Source organism: Astyanax mexicanus, chromosome 2, assembly GCF_023375975.1.
Source record: "Astyanax mexicanus isolate ESR-SI-001 chromosome 2, AstMex3_surface, whole genome shotgun sequence".
NCBI classification, from domain to species: domain Eukaryota; kingdom Metazoa; phylum Chordata; class Actinopteri; order Characiformes; family Acestrorhamphidae; genus Astyanax; species Astyanax mexicanus.
Window position 1 is genome coordinate 29,618,721 of NC_064409.1, and position 15,137 is coordinate 29,633,857.

The 15,137-nt window shown below is 40.0% G+C and overlaps 1 protein-coding gene across 2 annotated transcripts in view; it reads left to right on the forward strand.

Moving 5' to 3' along the window:
- ptprr (protein tyrosine phosphatase receptor type R) overlaps positions 1-15,137 on the forward strand; it is a 104,902-nt gene that overhangs the window by 30,584 nt on the left and 59,181 nt on the right. For both annotated transcript variants that reach the window (XM_007237357.4, XM_049475103.1), the window contains exon 3: positions 14,968-15,081. In XM_007237357.4, the coding sequence (XP_007237419.3) occupies positions 14,968-15,081 (114 nt within the window). The remainder of the gene's footprint in view (positions 1-14,967; positions 15,082-15,137) is intronic.

Here is a 15,137-nt window from a genome sequence, read left to right on the forward strand (position 1 = left end):
TGAGTTTGTTTATGTTTTTTCTCAGATTGATCTGATATGATGTGTAAAAACTAATAAAAACTAACAAACCCACCGTTAAAAATGAACTGAATTGGAGGAGAAAAAGTGAAAACAAAATAAAATTAAACTATAATGAAACATTCAAAACTATTATAAACTTAAAGGTACGTTCTGTAGGAACTGAGAGCGAGCGTGTGAAATGGCTACAGCGGTCCAATTTCAAAACTCTACAGAAAGTAGTCTGCCCCGCCCACCCCTCCCCAGCCACAAAACTCCCTCGGGTTGGCAAATTCAGCAGGCTGAATGAACACAATTTACACAAATTTTAGAGTTGTAGAAGAGACAGAGAACTTAGAGTACGAGCGAGAGGAGAGAGGAGAAATACAGCAATTCTAAACTCTCCTATCACTCGTATTTAGCGTTATATTGACTGTATTTTACACGAGGGAGCGCCACGGTCGGCTGATGATACATCCTGATCATTTTATCATTTACTACTGAAAATTAGTGACATATTGGTCACCTAGTAACAAATCAAACTGTAAAAAAAAAGAAATCACCAGGCAGAATGTTATAATCACGTTCATTCACTCTGTTAGTGCGTGCACCGAAATACCGTGGTCCATCCGGCTTTATCGAGTGTTAAGAGATTTGTAATATTTCTCAAATGCTTTCTGAATTCCAGTTACTATCTTATTGGAAACAGGGTCTCACTAAAAATTGATCTATTTCTTGTCTGGTTAGTCTAAGGTAAGTTAGTCTAAGTCTCTAAAATAGGGATAGTTTGTTGGTACTATATGACTGTTCCAAGTCCCTTAAATCTTTTTGTAAAGTGAACGTGATATTTTTAACCGCTTCATCAATGCAGCTTTGGCAATAATCTTTTCCATCAGATAGATTCTTTATTGTCCTCATAAGCGGAAATTTGTTTTCACAGACTGTACCATAGTACACATCCTGCTTATACATACAAAGTAACATATTACATAAATACAAATACTTGTCAAATAAACATGTATAAACACATCAGAACACCTTTGAACACACAAGGCTTTACACATCAGTTTAATGAGGTAACTTGTTAAGAGCTGAAATGGTTGCGGGAACAAAACTTTTTGCAAAGCATGTTTTTTTTGCAAGCAATTGTTCTGTATCTCCGACCTGATGGAAGCAACGTGAAAAAAGTGTATAATGGGTGGTCCGGGTCTTGTGTTATTTTGATAGCCCTTCTTAGGATGGCCTTATTATTTTTCTCCGGATTATTTCCGGATTACAGAAAGTCTTTGCTGGCATCGCTTGTAAAGGTCCATGACATGTTGATGAAAACTGATTTTATTATCCAAACTTAGGCCAAGGTACTTAAAATAGTCCACCACATCTACACTTTCTCCTCCAATTATAACTGGGCTTTGACCAGAGCAGTGAGAGTTTACAGAGCCAGTGATCATCTCCTTAGTTTTTGAAACATTTAAATGAAGATGATTATCTGTACACCATTTTGTTAGATGGAAGATGGAGTCTTGGTAGACTGCAACTGAGATACTCTCTTTCAGGAGTCCAAGTATAGCCGTATCGTCGGAGTACTTGATGTATATAGTGACGGGAGAGGGACTTCTGCAGTCATTTGTATAGAGGGTGTAAAGAAAGGGACTAAGAACACAGCCCTGTGGGGCTCCGGTACTGATTACAGCAGATGAGGACAGGACCTTACCTATCCGGACAGCTTGCATTTTGTGACTTAGGAAGCTGTACAACCATCGGATAAAAAGTGGAGGGACATTCAGATATTGAAGTTTCTTAATCATCTGATGTCTCTGGATAGAATTGAAAGCCGAGCTGAATAAGGCATCGTTCAACATTCCAGTATTTATTCTCCTCAATGTTTTCTTGGGAGTGCCATCAAGATGAAGTGTAAGGTACACACAAGAATGGTCTGAAAGATCCATTGGATCTATTGTACAGTCTTTCAGACGGCACATATCTCTACTGCACATAAAGATATAATCTATTCTTGAGTGAACTGCATGTTGAGCAGAATAAAAAGTAAATTTCAGATTAGATTTACGTAGTTTCCTCCAAATATCAATTAAACCCAGATCTTGCAGTATTTTAAGTTTCAGTAGGACTTTTTCTTCGTTTCTAAATTTGTTGTATCTAGTGTAAGATTTAAGAGCAGATTAAAATCCCCTGCACAGATCAAAGTACCGTATGTTTCAGATGCTATCAAATTAAATATTTTCCTGAAAAATGTCATGTCACCCCCAGGGGGCGCATAGACATTAAGTACATCCTTATGTTCAAGTTTACCTTTAATCAAAACAAATCTGCCTTCTTTATCCCTCATTTCAAATGTAAGTTCAAAATTGCTGGAGTTTAAGATTAGTATTGCTACCCCTCTTTTTACCCTTTTTATCTGATGAAAAAAAAATTCTGAATCGCAACTTTTTTAATTTTCCATGTTTATCGTCAGACAGATGGGTCTCCTGCCAGAAAGCTATGTTTACCTTTTCCCTTTTAACCTTTGCTACCATTTTTCTTCTTTTAATCGGGTTATTGAGCCCATTTACATTTAAAGACAATACTTTATGTAGAGCAACTGCCAGTACTATGCCTTTAATAACCATGCTCACTTTGTAGTGTTTAGCCTTCCCCCTTTTCCTGTTATGTTATTGGAACGGACCCGGTGATACACGATCTCTGGGTCACAGCAAGTGGTTGCTCCTGACAATAAAAGCGGTTTCGTTTCAGTTAAAATGTGGAGTTTTCTCTCATTCTTGGACACACAACATGGTGTCAGAAGTAAGTGGATTTACCTTTGTGAAGACAGGAAGATAAATGAGCCACAAGACTTTCAAGACAAAAAAGAAAATACAAGAATGGCGTGACAAGCTGTGAGTAAAAGTGCTAATCTGCCAGCCTACACCGCAGCATGGCCGGAGAGTTCCGCAGACCAGACCCTCTCGTATTTAACGAGAATATTGCCGAAAACTGGCGCATTTTCGAGCAAGAACATGACATATTCATTGCAGCTGCGCACGCAGATAAACCGCTACGGACACAAGCGTACATCTTGCTTAATCTCACTGGTCCAGAAGCCATAGAATGTGAATGTTCATTTATCTACGCACCAGAGGTGAGAGAACACGGTGAGAACGGCAATGTTATAACGCCAGCAGAAAGCAGAAAGGACCCTGTCTGTTTAAAGAGGAAATTCAGAGAGATCTGCTCTCCACAAATGATTATCACAATGGAACGACACAAATTCAACACAAGGTCCCAGAGACCAGGTGAGTACATTGAATCATATGTCAGTGACCTCAGAATTAAAGTGAAAAGCTGCAATTTCGGTACTTTACAAGAGGAGCTCATCAAAGACAGACTTGTCTGTGGCATCAGTAATGATAATCTCAGAAAAATTCTGCTGCGTGACTCTGAACTAACCCTTGCAAAGGCTATAGCAACATGCCAGATCCACAAACTAACAGAGCAGCACACTAAAACTCTGGCAATGCCACAGCAGTCTGCAACTACTGTTGACAGTGTACGAAAGGCACCAGAGCAACAAAGGTCACAAGCCGAAATTTCGACCTCAAACTAAAGCTCCACGTACCATAACAAGCTGCAGCAACTGTGGAGGCAGCCATGCAGCTAAAAGAGAGCTATGCCCCGCTTATGGCCAACAGTGCAACAGCTGTAAGAAGTGGAACCATTTAAAAAAATGCTGCAGGTCCACTTACAAGGTTCAAAGTAAACACAGACCTACAAAGTTGGTGCATCAAATCCAGCCAAACGACACCAACAGCACTGCTGAGGAATCATTCTTCATTGATGGTGTCACACTTCGACACAGTGTTGATGCTGCTACAATCAACAAGAATGAACTGTACAGCGCTGTTCACATACATGGCAAAGCCATTGATCAAAAAGTCGACACTGGAGCCAAGTGCAATGTGATCTCATAAGACACATTCAATCTCGTACGTCAAGGAGAACAACTCGACATCTCCAACATTGCAAAGTTAATCTCGTACAGTGGCAATGAGATAAGCACTTTAGGAGCAGTCACATTACCATGTAATTCAGCAGGTCAGAGCTACGATCTACAATTTTATGTGATTGAAAAAAATGCTCAGCCACTACTTGGCCTACCGGACTGTTTACGCATGGGACTCATAGTGCTAAACAAAGAGGTCCATCAGCTCAATACCGCTGATAGCTCTGACTTCACATCCAAAATCTTTGAAGGTTACGCAGATCTTTTCAAACTCAACTCAACCTTTATTTATAGAGCCAATTTAAAACAACCGAGGTTGACCAAAGTGCTGTACAAGATAGAAAGCTACATTGAAGATAAAAGTGACTCAAACAGTCAAATCAATAAATACAATAACACAACACAAAGTTCATATGAAATACATTTAAAAAGACAACAAATCAAGGTTATCAGCCAAGAGTCTACTTAAATATGATTAAACGCCAGAGAGAAAAAGTGTGTTTTTAAAGAGGATTTAAAAACCTCAAGAGAACCTGCTGATCGAATGTGCCAGGGCAGGTTATTCCAGAGCCTAGGGGCCGTCGCTCGGTCACCTTTGGTTTTGAGTTTTGTTTTAGGGGGGACCAGTAAGAGCTGATTGGAGGATCTCAGTGATCTGGCGGGGGAGTAAACATGAAGTAACTCAGTTAGATATTGAGGGGCTAAGCCATTAAGAGCTTTAAAAACAAGCAATAAAATTTTTTAATCTATTCTAAAAGCAATTGGAAGCCAATGCAGCAAAGCTAATACTGGGGAAATGTGATCACGCTTACGTTTACTAAGGAGACGAGCCGCTGCATTTTGTACGAGCTGCAGGCGGTGCAGCAGTGACTGATCAAGGCCGTAATAGAGAGAATTACAATAATCCAACCTTGTATTGATAAAAGAATGGATTACCGTTTCCCAATCTCTATATGGCAGATATCCTTTTACTTTAGATAAAACCCTCAAATGATAAAAACTGTATCATTTGAGTTTATCAAAGACGAAGTAGGCAAACATCCTGTGACATATTTAATGAAAATAGACCCAACAGTGCAGCCAGTCGTCCGACCAGCACAGCGAATTCCGTTAGCCATGCAAGGCAAAGTCGAAGCTGAACTACAGAGAATGACCGATCTGGGCAGACCGATCAGAACCAACCGAATGGGTCTTATCAATGGTAGCAACCCACAAGAAGAACACTGACCACATTCGGATTTGCATAGATCCCATCTTAATGTGGCTCTGAAAAGACCACACCATCCACTGCGCACTGTTGAAGAAGTCGCAGCTCAAATGTCAAATTGTGTTGTTTTCTCTGTGCTAGATGCAAATAATTCCTTCTGGCAAATATCGCTAGACCACAAATCATCACTGCTCACCACGTTCAATTCCCCCTTTGGCAGATTCAGGTTCCTCAGGATGCCATTTGGAATAAACTCAGCCAGCGAAGTATTCCAGCGCTCCATGGAACAAATCTTTGCAGGATATCCATGCACAGTCATTGTTGATGATATCTTAGTGGGAGGAAAAAATGAGCAGGAGCATGACGAAAACTTGAAAAAGGTCCTTAATCTTGCCAGACAAGTTGATCTAAAACTAAACCAGCTCAAATGCAAGTTCAAGCTCAAGGAGGTGAGCTACGTAGGCCACGTATTCAGCAGCACTGGTCTGCAGGCCGACCCTCACAAAACAAAAGCAATCAGTGAAATGCCAGTACCAACAAATGTCACTGCACTCCAAAGATTCCTTGGAATGACAAACTACTTGGGGAAATTCATTCCAAACTTCAGTGACGTATCAGCTCCACTACGCCATTTGACACACAAGAACTCAGAATGGTGTTGGCTGAAACAACATCAAATCAAATCAAATCAAATTTATTTGTATAGCACTTTTTACAACAGGTGTTGGCACAAAGCAGCTTTACAGAAACATGATTACAGGACAAAGAATCAGGCAAAACATTACACATAGAAAATACATAATACAGAACCCCCAGTGAGCGCGGAGGCAAGGAAAAACTCCCTCAGAGCTGCAGGAGGAGGAAGAAACCTTGGGAGGACCAAGACTCACATTAAAGGGGGGACCATCCTACCACTGGTCAAACGGCTTTTAAATTAAAATTTAAAAAGTCTTTTATTCATCTATATAGGTTTTATGTACTCAGGAGTGTAATAGCGCCACTAATGGCTTGGATGTAATCTGTAGTGGAGAGTAAGATGGTCGATGAGCAGCTGATCTGTGGTGGTGGTGGAGAAGAGCTGACTTCAGAAACTTCCATCAGTCTGGCCGGACAGGAGACGCGAGAGCCTGAGGGTCCAACATCGGTATCGGGTCAGACAGGTGGGCAGTCAGTAACTCGGAGGAAGGCAGAGAGATGGAATTAGTTTTGACTGGATTTATGCAAAACTGAGAATATTAAAACATTATCAGAGTGTGGCAAATGACTCCGGCAGAACTGAATAAAACAGCCTAACTAAAGGCAGAGAGCCAGAAGGTAACATAGACATGGAGGCACCCTGAAACACCAGCATCCACCCACTCCACCGTCCACAAACCTGAGTGACCGTGTGCAGTGGGAGAACAACAGCACCAGCATCTCAGTTTACCACAATTTCCTCTGTCCATGAACCCCTGAATCTGCAGCCTTATCTAAAGGGAAAAACATTAATTACCAAAAGCTAAACTAAACAAGTAAGTTTTCAGTCTAGACTTAAAGATTGAGACTGTGTCTGAGTCCCGAACATATTCGGGGAGATTATTCCAGAGTTGAGGCGCTTTATAAGAGAAAGCTCTTCCTCCTGCAGAGCTCCTCTGAATTTTAGGCACTACTAATAAACCAGCACCCTGAGATCTGAGTAATCGCGGTGGTTCATAACAGGAGATGAGGTCTTGTAAATACTCAGGAGCGAGTCCGTGTAGGGCTTTATACGTTAACAGGAGAATTTTATAGTCTATGCGGAATTTGACTGGAAGCCAGTGCAGTGCTGATAGTACTGGACTAATATGGTCAAATTTTCTAGTTTTAGTAAGGACCCTGGCTGCAGCATTTTGAACTAGCTGAAGTTTATTTAAGTTACTGCCGGAACATCCAGACAGTAGCGCATTACAATAATCTAGCCTTGAGGTAATAAAGGCATGTACTAATTTTTCTGCGTCATGCAGTGATAGGGCATTTCTTAGCTTGGCGATGTTACGGAGGTGTAGAAAAGCTGTTCTAGTAACATTAGATATGTGTTTATCGAATGCTAGATCTGAATCTATGATAACTCCAAGGTTTTTAGCTGCTGAACCAGGGGTGGCTGAGAAGTCAGCCAGATTTAGCATTAAGTCTGATAATTTATTTCTAGCAGCTTTGGGGCCTAATAGGAGAACTTCTGTTTTATCACTATTTAATAGGAGGAAGTTGTGCGACATCCATGATTTTACATCTTCTACACAATCCTCGATTTTCTTTAATCTCACTCTGTCATCAGGTTTGGCTGATATGAAGAGCTGCGTGTCATCCGCATAACAATGAAAATTCACATTGTGTTTTCTAATAACTTTGCCCAGTGGGAGCATATATAATGTAAATAATAACGGTCCTAATATAGAGCCTTGTGGAATTCCATATCTTACCTTGGTATAACTGGAAGACATATCATTTATCCTCACAAACTGATAGCGATGGGTTAAGTACGATTTAAACCATGCTAAGGCAGTTCCGGTTACACCGACCATGTTCTCTAGTCTTTCTAAAAGGATAGTATGATCTATTGTATCAAAGGCTGCGCTCAGATCGAGAAGTACGAGTAAGGAAACACAGCCTTGGTCGGCGGCTATAAGTAGATCGTTTGTTATTCTAACTAAAGCTGTCTCAGTGCTATGATAAGGCCTAAATCCAGATTGAAATTTTTCATAGATCTGGTTTCTTTGCAGGTAAGAGCAAAGTTGTTGGGCTACAGCTTTTTCTAAAATCTTAGAAATAAACGGTAAGTTTGAAATAGGTCTATAGTTAGACAGTACACTAGGATCAAGATTTGGTTTCTTGATCAGAGGTTTAATTACAGCTGTTTTAAAGGCTTTGGGTACATGGCCCAGGGCGAGCGATGAGTTTACTATCATTAACAGAGGTTTAATTATATCTGGCAGTACCTGTTTTAATAATTTTGTGGGAACAGCATCAAGTGTGCAGGTTGTGCTGTTTGAAGAGGAGATAATTTTCTCTAGTTCTAGCTGTGGAAGTGGGTTAAAGACTTCCAACCTAACTTCAGTAACAGGGTTTTGTTCTAGATCAGCCAGACCAGATGATAGAGAGGATGTAATATTTATCTGTTTAATTTTATCCCGAATGTTTTCAATTTTACTATTGAAGAAGTCCATAAAATCGTTGCTGGTGTAAATGGCTGGAATCTGAGGTTCAGTACCTGCCTGGTTTTTAGTTAATTTGGAAATAACACTAAAGAGAACTCTAGGATTATTTTTATTTATCTCGATCTGTGAGGCCAGATATGCTGAGCGGGCTTTATTAAGTTCTTTTCTATATTTAACAAGACTGTCTTTCCACGCAGAGTGAAACACTTCCAGTTTAGTTGATCGATATTTACGCTCTAAATTTCGTGCTAACTGCTTTAAGGTACGAGTTTGATCATTGTACCACGGTGCGAGCTTTTTCTGTCTCTCTATTTTGTGTTTAAGGGGTGCTACAACATCTAAGGTAGAGCGAAAGGTATTTTCTAAACCTTCGGTTAGTTTGTCTAGTTCTACTGGGTCTACAGGAAAGTACATTAGAGTTGATAAGTCTGGAAGCTTATCTGTAAATTGTTGGGCTGTAAAAGGCGTAATTGAACGTTTTACAGAGTAGCTAGGGGATGTACGTATATTATGACTGAGATGTAATTTAAATGAAATAAGGTAATGATCTGAAATTGCGGAGGTTTGAGAACGAATATTCGGGTTATCTATGCTCACACCCAGGGTCAAAACTAAATCCAGAGTATGATTACAGTAATGAGTAGGTCCTGTTATATTTTGAATAATACCAACTGAGTCTAAAATCGATGTGAATGCCTTTTTTAATGGATCATCCAATTTTTCGAAATGAATGTTGAAGTCTCCAACTATAATCACTTTATCATTACTTACTGCTAAGTCTGTGACAAAATCACTAAATTCTTTAAAAAATTCTAAATAGGGCCCTGGTGGTCTGTAGATGTTAATTAAAGAAAATGCATTCTTTTTTGTAACTGGATTAATTATACTGGTGTAAAGAAGCTCAAAAGAAGTAAAATTTTCATAGTGTTTCTGATTGCTAACTAAGGTACTTTGGAAAAGTATGCAGACCCCACCTCCTCTACCGGACAATCTCGGATTGTGTATATAATTATAGCCTGCAGGGGTGGCTTCATTTAATGCTACATATTCATTTGGCCTAATCCAGGTTTCTGTCAGACACAGAACATCGAATTTCTGATCAGTTATCATTTCATTCACTAGAACTGCTTTTGAATTTAGAGATCTAATATTAAGTAAACCAATCTTTAGGCTTGAAATGTTAGTACTACAGTCTGGATATGATTGTTTAATATAAGTTAAGTTATTTAGATTTACTGTTTTAGTTTTTTGATGTTTTTGTTTGACTCGGGGGACAGACACAGTCTGAATACATTGGTATCTAGGTAACGTCTCTTTGCAGCTCGCAGACGGTCGGTTAAGCCTCTCTGTCTGCGGCCTGGTCCCGGCTCTGGATTGTCAGCAGCTTCTAATACTACTCTGCCGACTAGCTAAAAGACTATGAGCTATGCTGCATGAAAGTAAGGCAGCACCCTCCCGCGTGGGGTGGACACCATCCCTACCTAAAAGACCAGGCTTGCCCTCAAAGTGTAGCCAGTTATCTATAAAGCCCACATGATTTTCTGCACACCACTTGGACATCCAGCGGTTCAGCGAAGAAAGCCTGCTGTAAGCTTCATCACCACGCCTCATTGGGATGGGGCCAGAGCAGATTAACATCAAGATGCATTCGAAACACTGAAAAAGTGTATATCAAACCCACCAGTTCTGTCATATTACAGTGTGGATAAGCCAGTCACGCTGACCTGTGATTCATCACAATATGGTCTTGGAGAAGCATGCTTACAAGAAGGCAAGCCCATAGCTTATGCCTCACGCACCCTAACAGAAACAGAAATGCGCTACGCACAGATCGAAAAGGAGCTACTTGCTGTTGTGTTTGCTTGCTGTAAGTTCAATGACTACATCTTTGGCAAATCAGTCACCATTGAAACAGACCACCAGCCCTTGGTGACAATCATCAGAAAGCCGATCCACACCACTCCTGCACGATGATGTTACGGCTACAGAAGTACAACTTCCAAGCAAAATGCACAGTGTACCACCCACAATTCAACCGTTTTACCCATTCAGACATGAGCTGATTGTGGATGAAGGAATTGTGAGAAAAGGCCCCAAGGCAGTGATTCCCCAATCACTACAGTCAGAGTACATAAAGATTGTGCACAGGGGACACCCAGGTACTGAGTCAACAAAGCGCAGAGCTAGAGGTATAATCTTCTGGCCCACTATGACCAAAGACATAGAAGATAGAAGATTGTTTAATCTGCAACAGTACAAGACCACATCAGCAGAAATAACCACTACAGCTACACAGAATCCCAGATTTGCCTTGGTCAACTGTAGCAGCCGACATCTTTGAATGGAACAGTCATCACTACCTGGTACTCATCGACTCCTATTCAGGATGGTTTGAAGTCGACTTTCTCTGTGACCTGACGTCAGCAACGGTTATTGGAAAACTAAAGAGACACTTCTCTGCCCATGGGTCACCACATCTGATAATGCAAAACAATTCACAAGCCACCAATTCAGAACCTTCGCTGCAACTTGGGATTTTGAGGATAAAACCAGCAGCCCAGAATATCCACAATCAAATGGTTTGGCCGAGCGAGCTGTTCGAAGTGCAAAACAACTGTTGGAGAAATCCAAGTGAGATGGCCCTGATGTCTATCTCAACTTGCTGAATCTCAGAAATGTGCCACGTGACTCCATACTTGGTTCCCCAGCACAGAGGCTTCTATCCAGACAGACTCGCACAACATTACCCATCCACAAACATCTACTTGTACCTTCATTCATGTATCTTCATGTATCTTCATTCTCAACCAGCCAGATTCATGCACAACTTTAAAAAACACGACTATGCCAGAAGAGAAGCTATGATAAGTCCAGCAGGCCACTAACTCCAATGAGTGCAGGCCAAATAGTACGAATGCAAACTACAAAAGGTCATGATTGTATGGGCATCGTGAAAGACACTTGCAGTGAACCAAGGTCATACACAGTCCTATCAGAAGGGAAGGTATATAGGAGAAATCGCAGACACCTCTTGCCTGTGAAGGAGACACTCCAGCACAATGAAGAGAACCTGCAACTTGATGGAGAAGCTTTGAGACTGATGGAACATACTCCAGTTATGTGTGCCGAAACCCTACTACTCCCAGTCCTTACAAAACACGCTTAGTCAGGACGCACTGTTCGTCCCAACCCCAAGTACATGGACTAGGCATTGAGAACTTGCAGTCACTAAGTCTTGCACTATATTTTGTTCTCAGAGACATTTGTTAAAAGTGTAAAAGTGTTTTTTTTTACATACACACTTTATTTTATGATATGCTTAACTAAAAGTATTTTTGTTATATAAATATTTTGCAGCATTTTGTATGTTTTTTCAGGAGTTTTACAGATGCAGTTATTAGTATGTTAATTGCAATAACTTTTTTTGTTATCGGTTCAGAATATATAGATGCTACAGATTATTGCTAGACTAGTTCTGTTATGTACTATACTAGGGGAAAGGGATGTAGAGCAACTGCCAGTACTATGCCTTTAATAACCATGCTCACTTTGTAGTGTTTAGCCTTCCCCCTTTTCCTGTTATGTTATTGGAACGGACCCGGTGATACACGATCTCTGGGGTCACAGCAAGTGGTTGCTCCTGACAATAAAAGCGGTTTTGTTTCAGTTAAAATATGGAGTTTTCTCTCATTTTTGGACACACAACACTTCATAATACTGGTGCATATACTGTAAATGTTAACATCCTTATGCTGCAGCACTCCAAAACAACACCTCAAGAAATGAAAAACAACAGAACTATTATACAGATTATCCTCACTCTGGGCTTCCAAAACAAAAGATGCCATAAAGGCTCTAAACGTGAGGGGGAACAGACTCTGATCTCCAAAATCCCAGCAACTTCTCCTGTGCGTTCATCTGGGGGTCCACTTTACTCCTGCTTCGGCGCAGTAATGAAACAAAATGTTATAAAATTAGGTTTAAGCTATTAATTAATAAATGTAAACAATATATATGGGGAGCCGTTTGGGAGCCGAAAGAGCCGGCTCTCCACAGTAAGAAGAGCCATAAGAGCCGCATCTCAAAATAGAGCCGAAAATCCCATCACTACTCTTCAGCTCTAGTGTTGCTGCAGCCGTAACTTCACTCACCACTTTGCGAATTGAGCTTAGTGTTGCAGGTTCTTCATCAGCACCGGCGCCATCTTTTGCTCCGAAAGTGGTGTCTGGGATGTTTTTCTCAATTTCTTGCTCAGATTTAGCTTGTGGTCTTATCCTCCCTTTTTGGATTTGTCCCTTTTCATCGCATGCCTAGATAGGTCAAGTATGTATGGAATAACATTCGAGTTTGGGGAATTTAGAGAGGCTGATGCATCACAAATCAGAAGTCCCTACTCTCTGTTTTTTAAATATAAATCGTACTTAACATTTTCCAGTGTAAGTGGAATTTAGGAAGCTTTAGTAGATTTAACTTTTTTTTTTAAGTACATAAGGGGCACAATTTGCTTCATAATGATGCCAATGTAAGAAATTGTGAATTATTATTTACGTTGAATAATTTGCCAAAAGACAAGAAGTTGTTTTGAATTTGAAGTTCAGTGTGTGGAAAGTTCTCCTCTGTGCATGCTCAGTAAAGGACTAATAAAAGGGTGGAATAAAGTCTTGTATGCAAAATTACAATTTGGAATCATGTACAATTTACATTATTAATAATAGGATATTATAAAATAAGTTCTGTTATTTTATTTTGACAAAGCAATTATGTTACATTTTACAGTGTGGTGCCAAAGTCTTCCTGCTGACTAGGAGTTTTGTAAATATGAAAGTTACAATCCTATAATCCAAAAAAAAAAAATACAATGATATTGCTTTAAAAGGGTAATATCCACAAAGTCCACACTTTTACGTAATATTTAGCAGTAAAACACACTTCATTAAAGCCTATAAATGTTACTAAAATCTACCACATGCAAAAGCTTCTTAAATTGCACCCAAATAAATAATGTAAAAATAGAATATACTTTAAAGTTGGTTAGATAGAGTTATTGGGACGTTGACTATCATGGTGGATCATGTCAATGTGAACACAGGAAGATGAACAAATTTCAACTTGCAGACATCAGATAGATAACAATGACAGATGGTTTTTTATCTACAGAGTATAGTAAAGGGATAATACAATGACCATAGTACAAGAATACAGTGAAACAAAGTGATTACAAACCATGTGATTAAAAAGGAATTAATCACCATCAAACAATTCAAATAATACCAATGAAAATTGTAGTTAATTAAGCACTTACACATGTACACATCCAATGAACACATAGTCCTTAAACAAACAAATAACAAACCATTTTTTTTTTGTTAAAACTATTTAGCCCTGTTTTAAATCACTGAATTAGAGGTCTCTGAAGAAAGACAGGTTTTAGCTCTTGCTCATAAATAGTCATACATTCAAATATTTCGCCTCTGATTGGCTAATAGCACTGCAGCATGGAACGCCTACCTGGCTCCCCCCACAGTCAATTTTACAGCTCTAAAACTCAAAGGACAAAATGTTTTCAGAGATAAAGCTTTAGTTATATAGATGTAGCACTGAGTGCTAGGTAAAATTAACCCCTAAACTCCGGTCTCCCCGCGGCAGAGCGAATAACCCCCTCCCCTTCTCCCCCTCACCGCAGAAATGAAGATACTCACCTTACAGCAGCGCAAATAACCTAAGGCTAAGGCTACTAACTCTTACCTCAGACTTGGAGATTTGGTGCTTGGGCAATTGCGCCCTGTCGAAGCCTTAGAGTCCACTCTATATCATAAAATCCAATGCAAACAGCGCCCACTTTGACCGGTGTTCTGTTGAGTTGAGCTACCTTGTAAAATCGTGCTTCCTTAGTGTATATTTAAGGTCTCATTGAAACGCAGACTCAACCGGAGATCTGATTTAGACCTCCAGTTACTTACACAAGATAGCTAACGCTAACTAGCTGTAGCTCCTAATGCTGTAGCCCGAGTTCAGCGCTGTCTGTGAGCGGTTCTAACGTCTCTCTGATCAACTCGTATTTCTAAGGATTTTCTTTTCTTAGCTACTGTAGAGAGTGGAGGCTGAGAAATAGTTTCATATGCAGCATATACAGTATATACAACTCAGAGACCTATAGTATTTCACGAAGAACAAAAAAAAGTGTATTTTAGCGGAATCAGACCTTTAATAAAATCAAGAGGAACAGGAGTTGGGATCAGACACAGTTTGAAGTGGAAGAGGGGGTTGAGAGGGTACTGCTAATAACTGTGTTTTCATCACAAAGTGTACAAATAATAATGCTTTTATACTTGATGCGATGCAGAAGGGTGATGCCGTTCTTGATTCTGTTTCCTGCGTGTGTGTCTTGGGTCAAAACATTCAGGTTAGCTTAAAAATTGTGCACTTTTTAGAAGGAAGGTCTTAAAGCAGGAATGCCTAATCCTTTTAGCAGAACCATTACCCTAATCATACAGCCACAACTAGAACGGCCCAGTCAAAGTCCTGCCCTAAACCCCATTGAGCTTCTGTGGCAACATATGAAAACTCTCTCTCTCTCTTTCTTTATTTCTCAGGCTTTGCAGGTGGATGTACGGAGGTTAAATGTAACTCTTCTTCAATTGTTTCGGGAGGGTGTGGCCACTGCCCTGGACATTTCTCCCAGCCAAGTGCACATCAACCGCCTCAATGTAAGAACACATGCTGGATTAAATTGTTTGGACCAACTCTTTTTGTAATTAAGTCA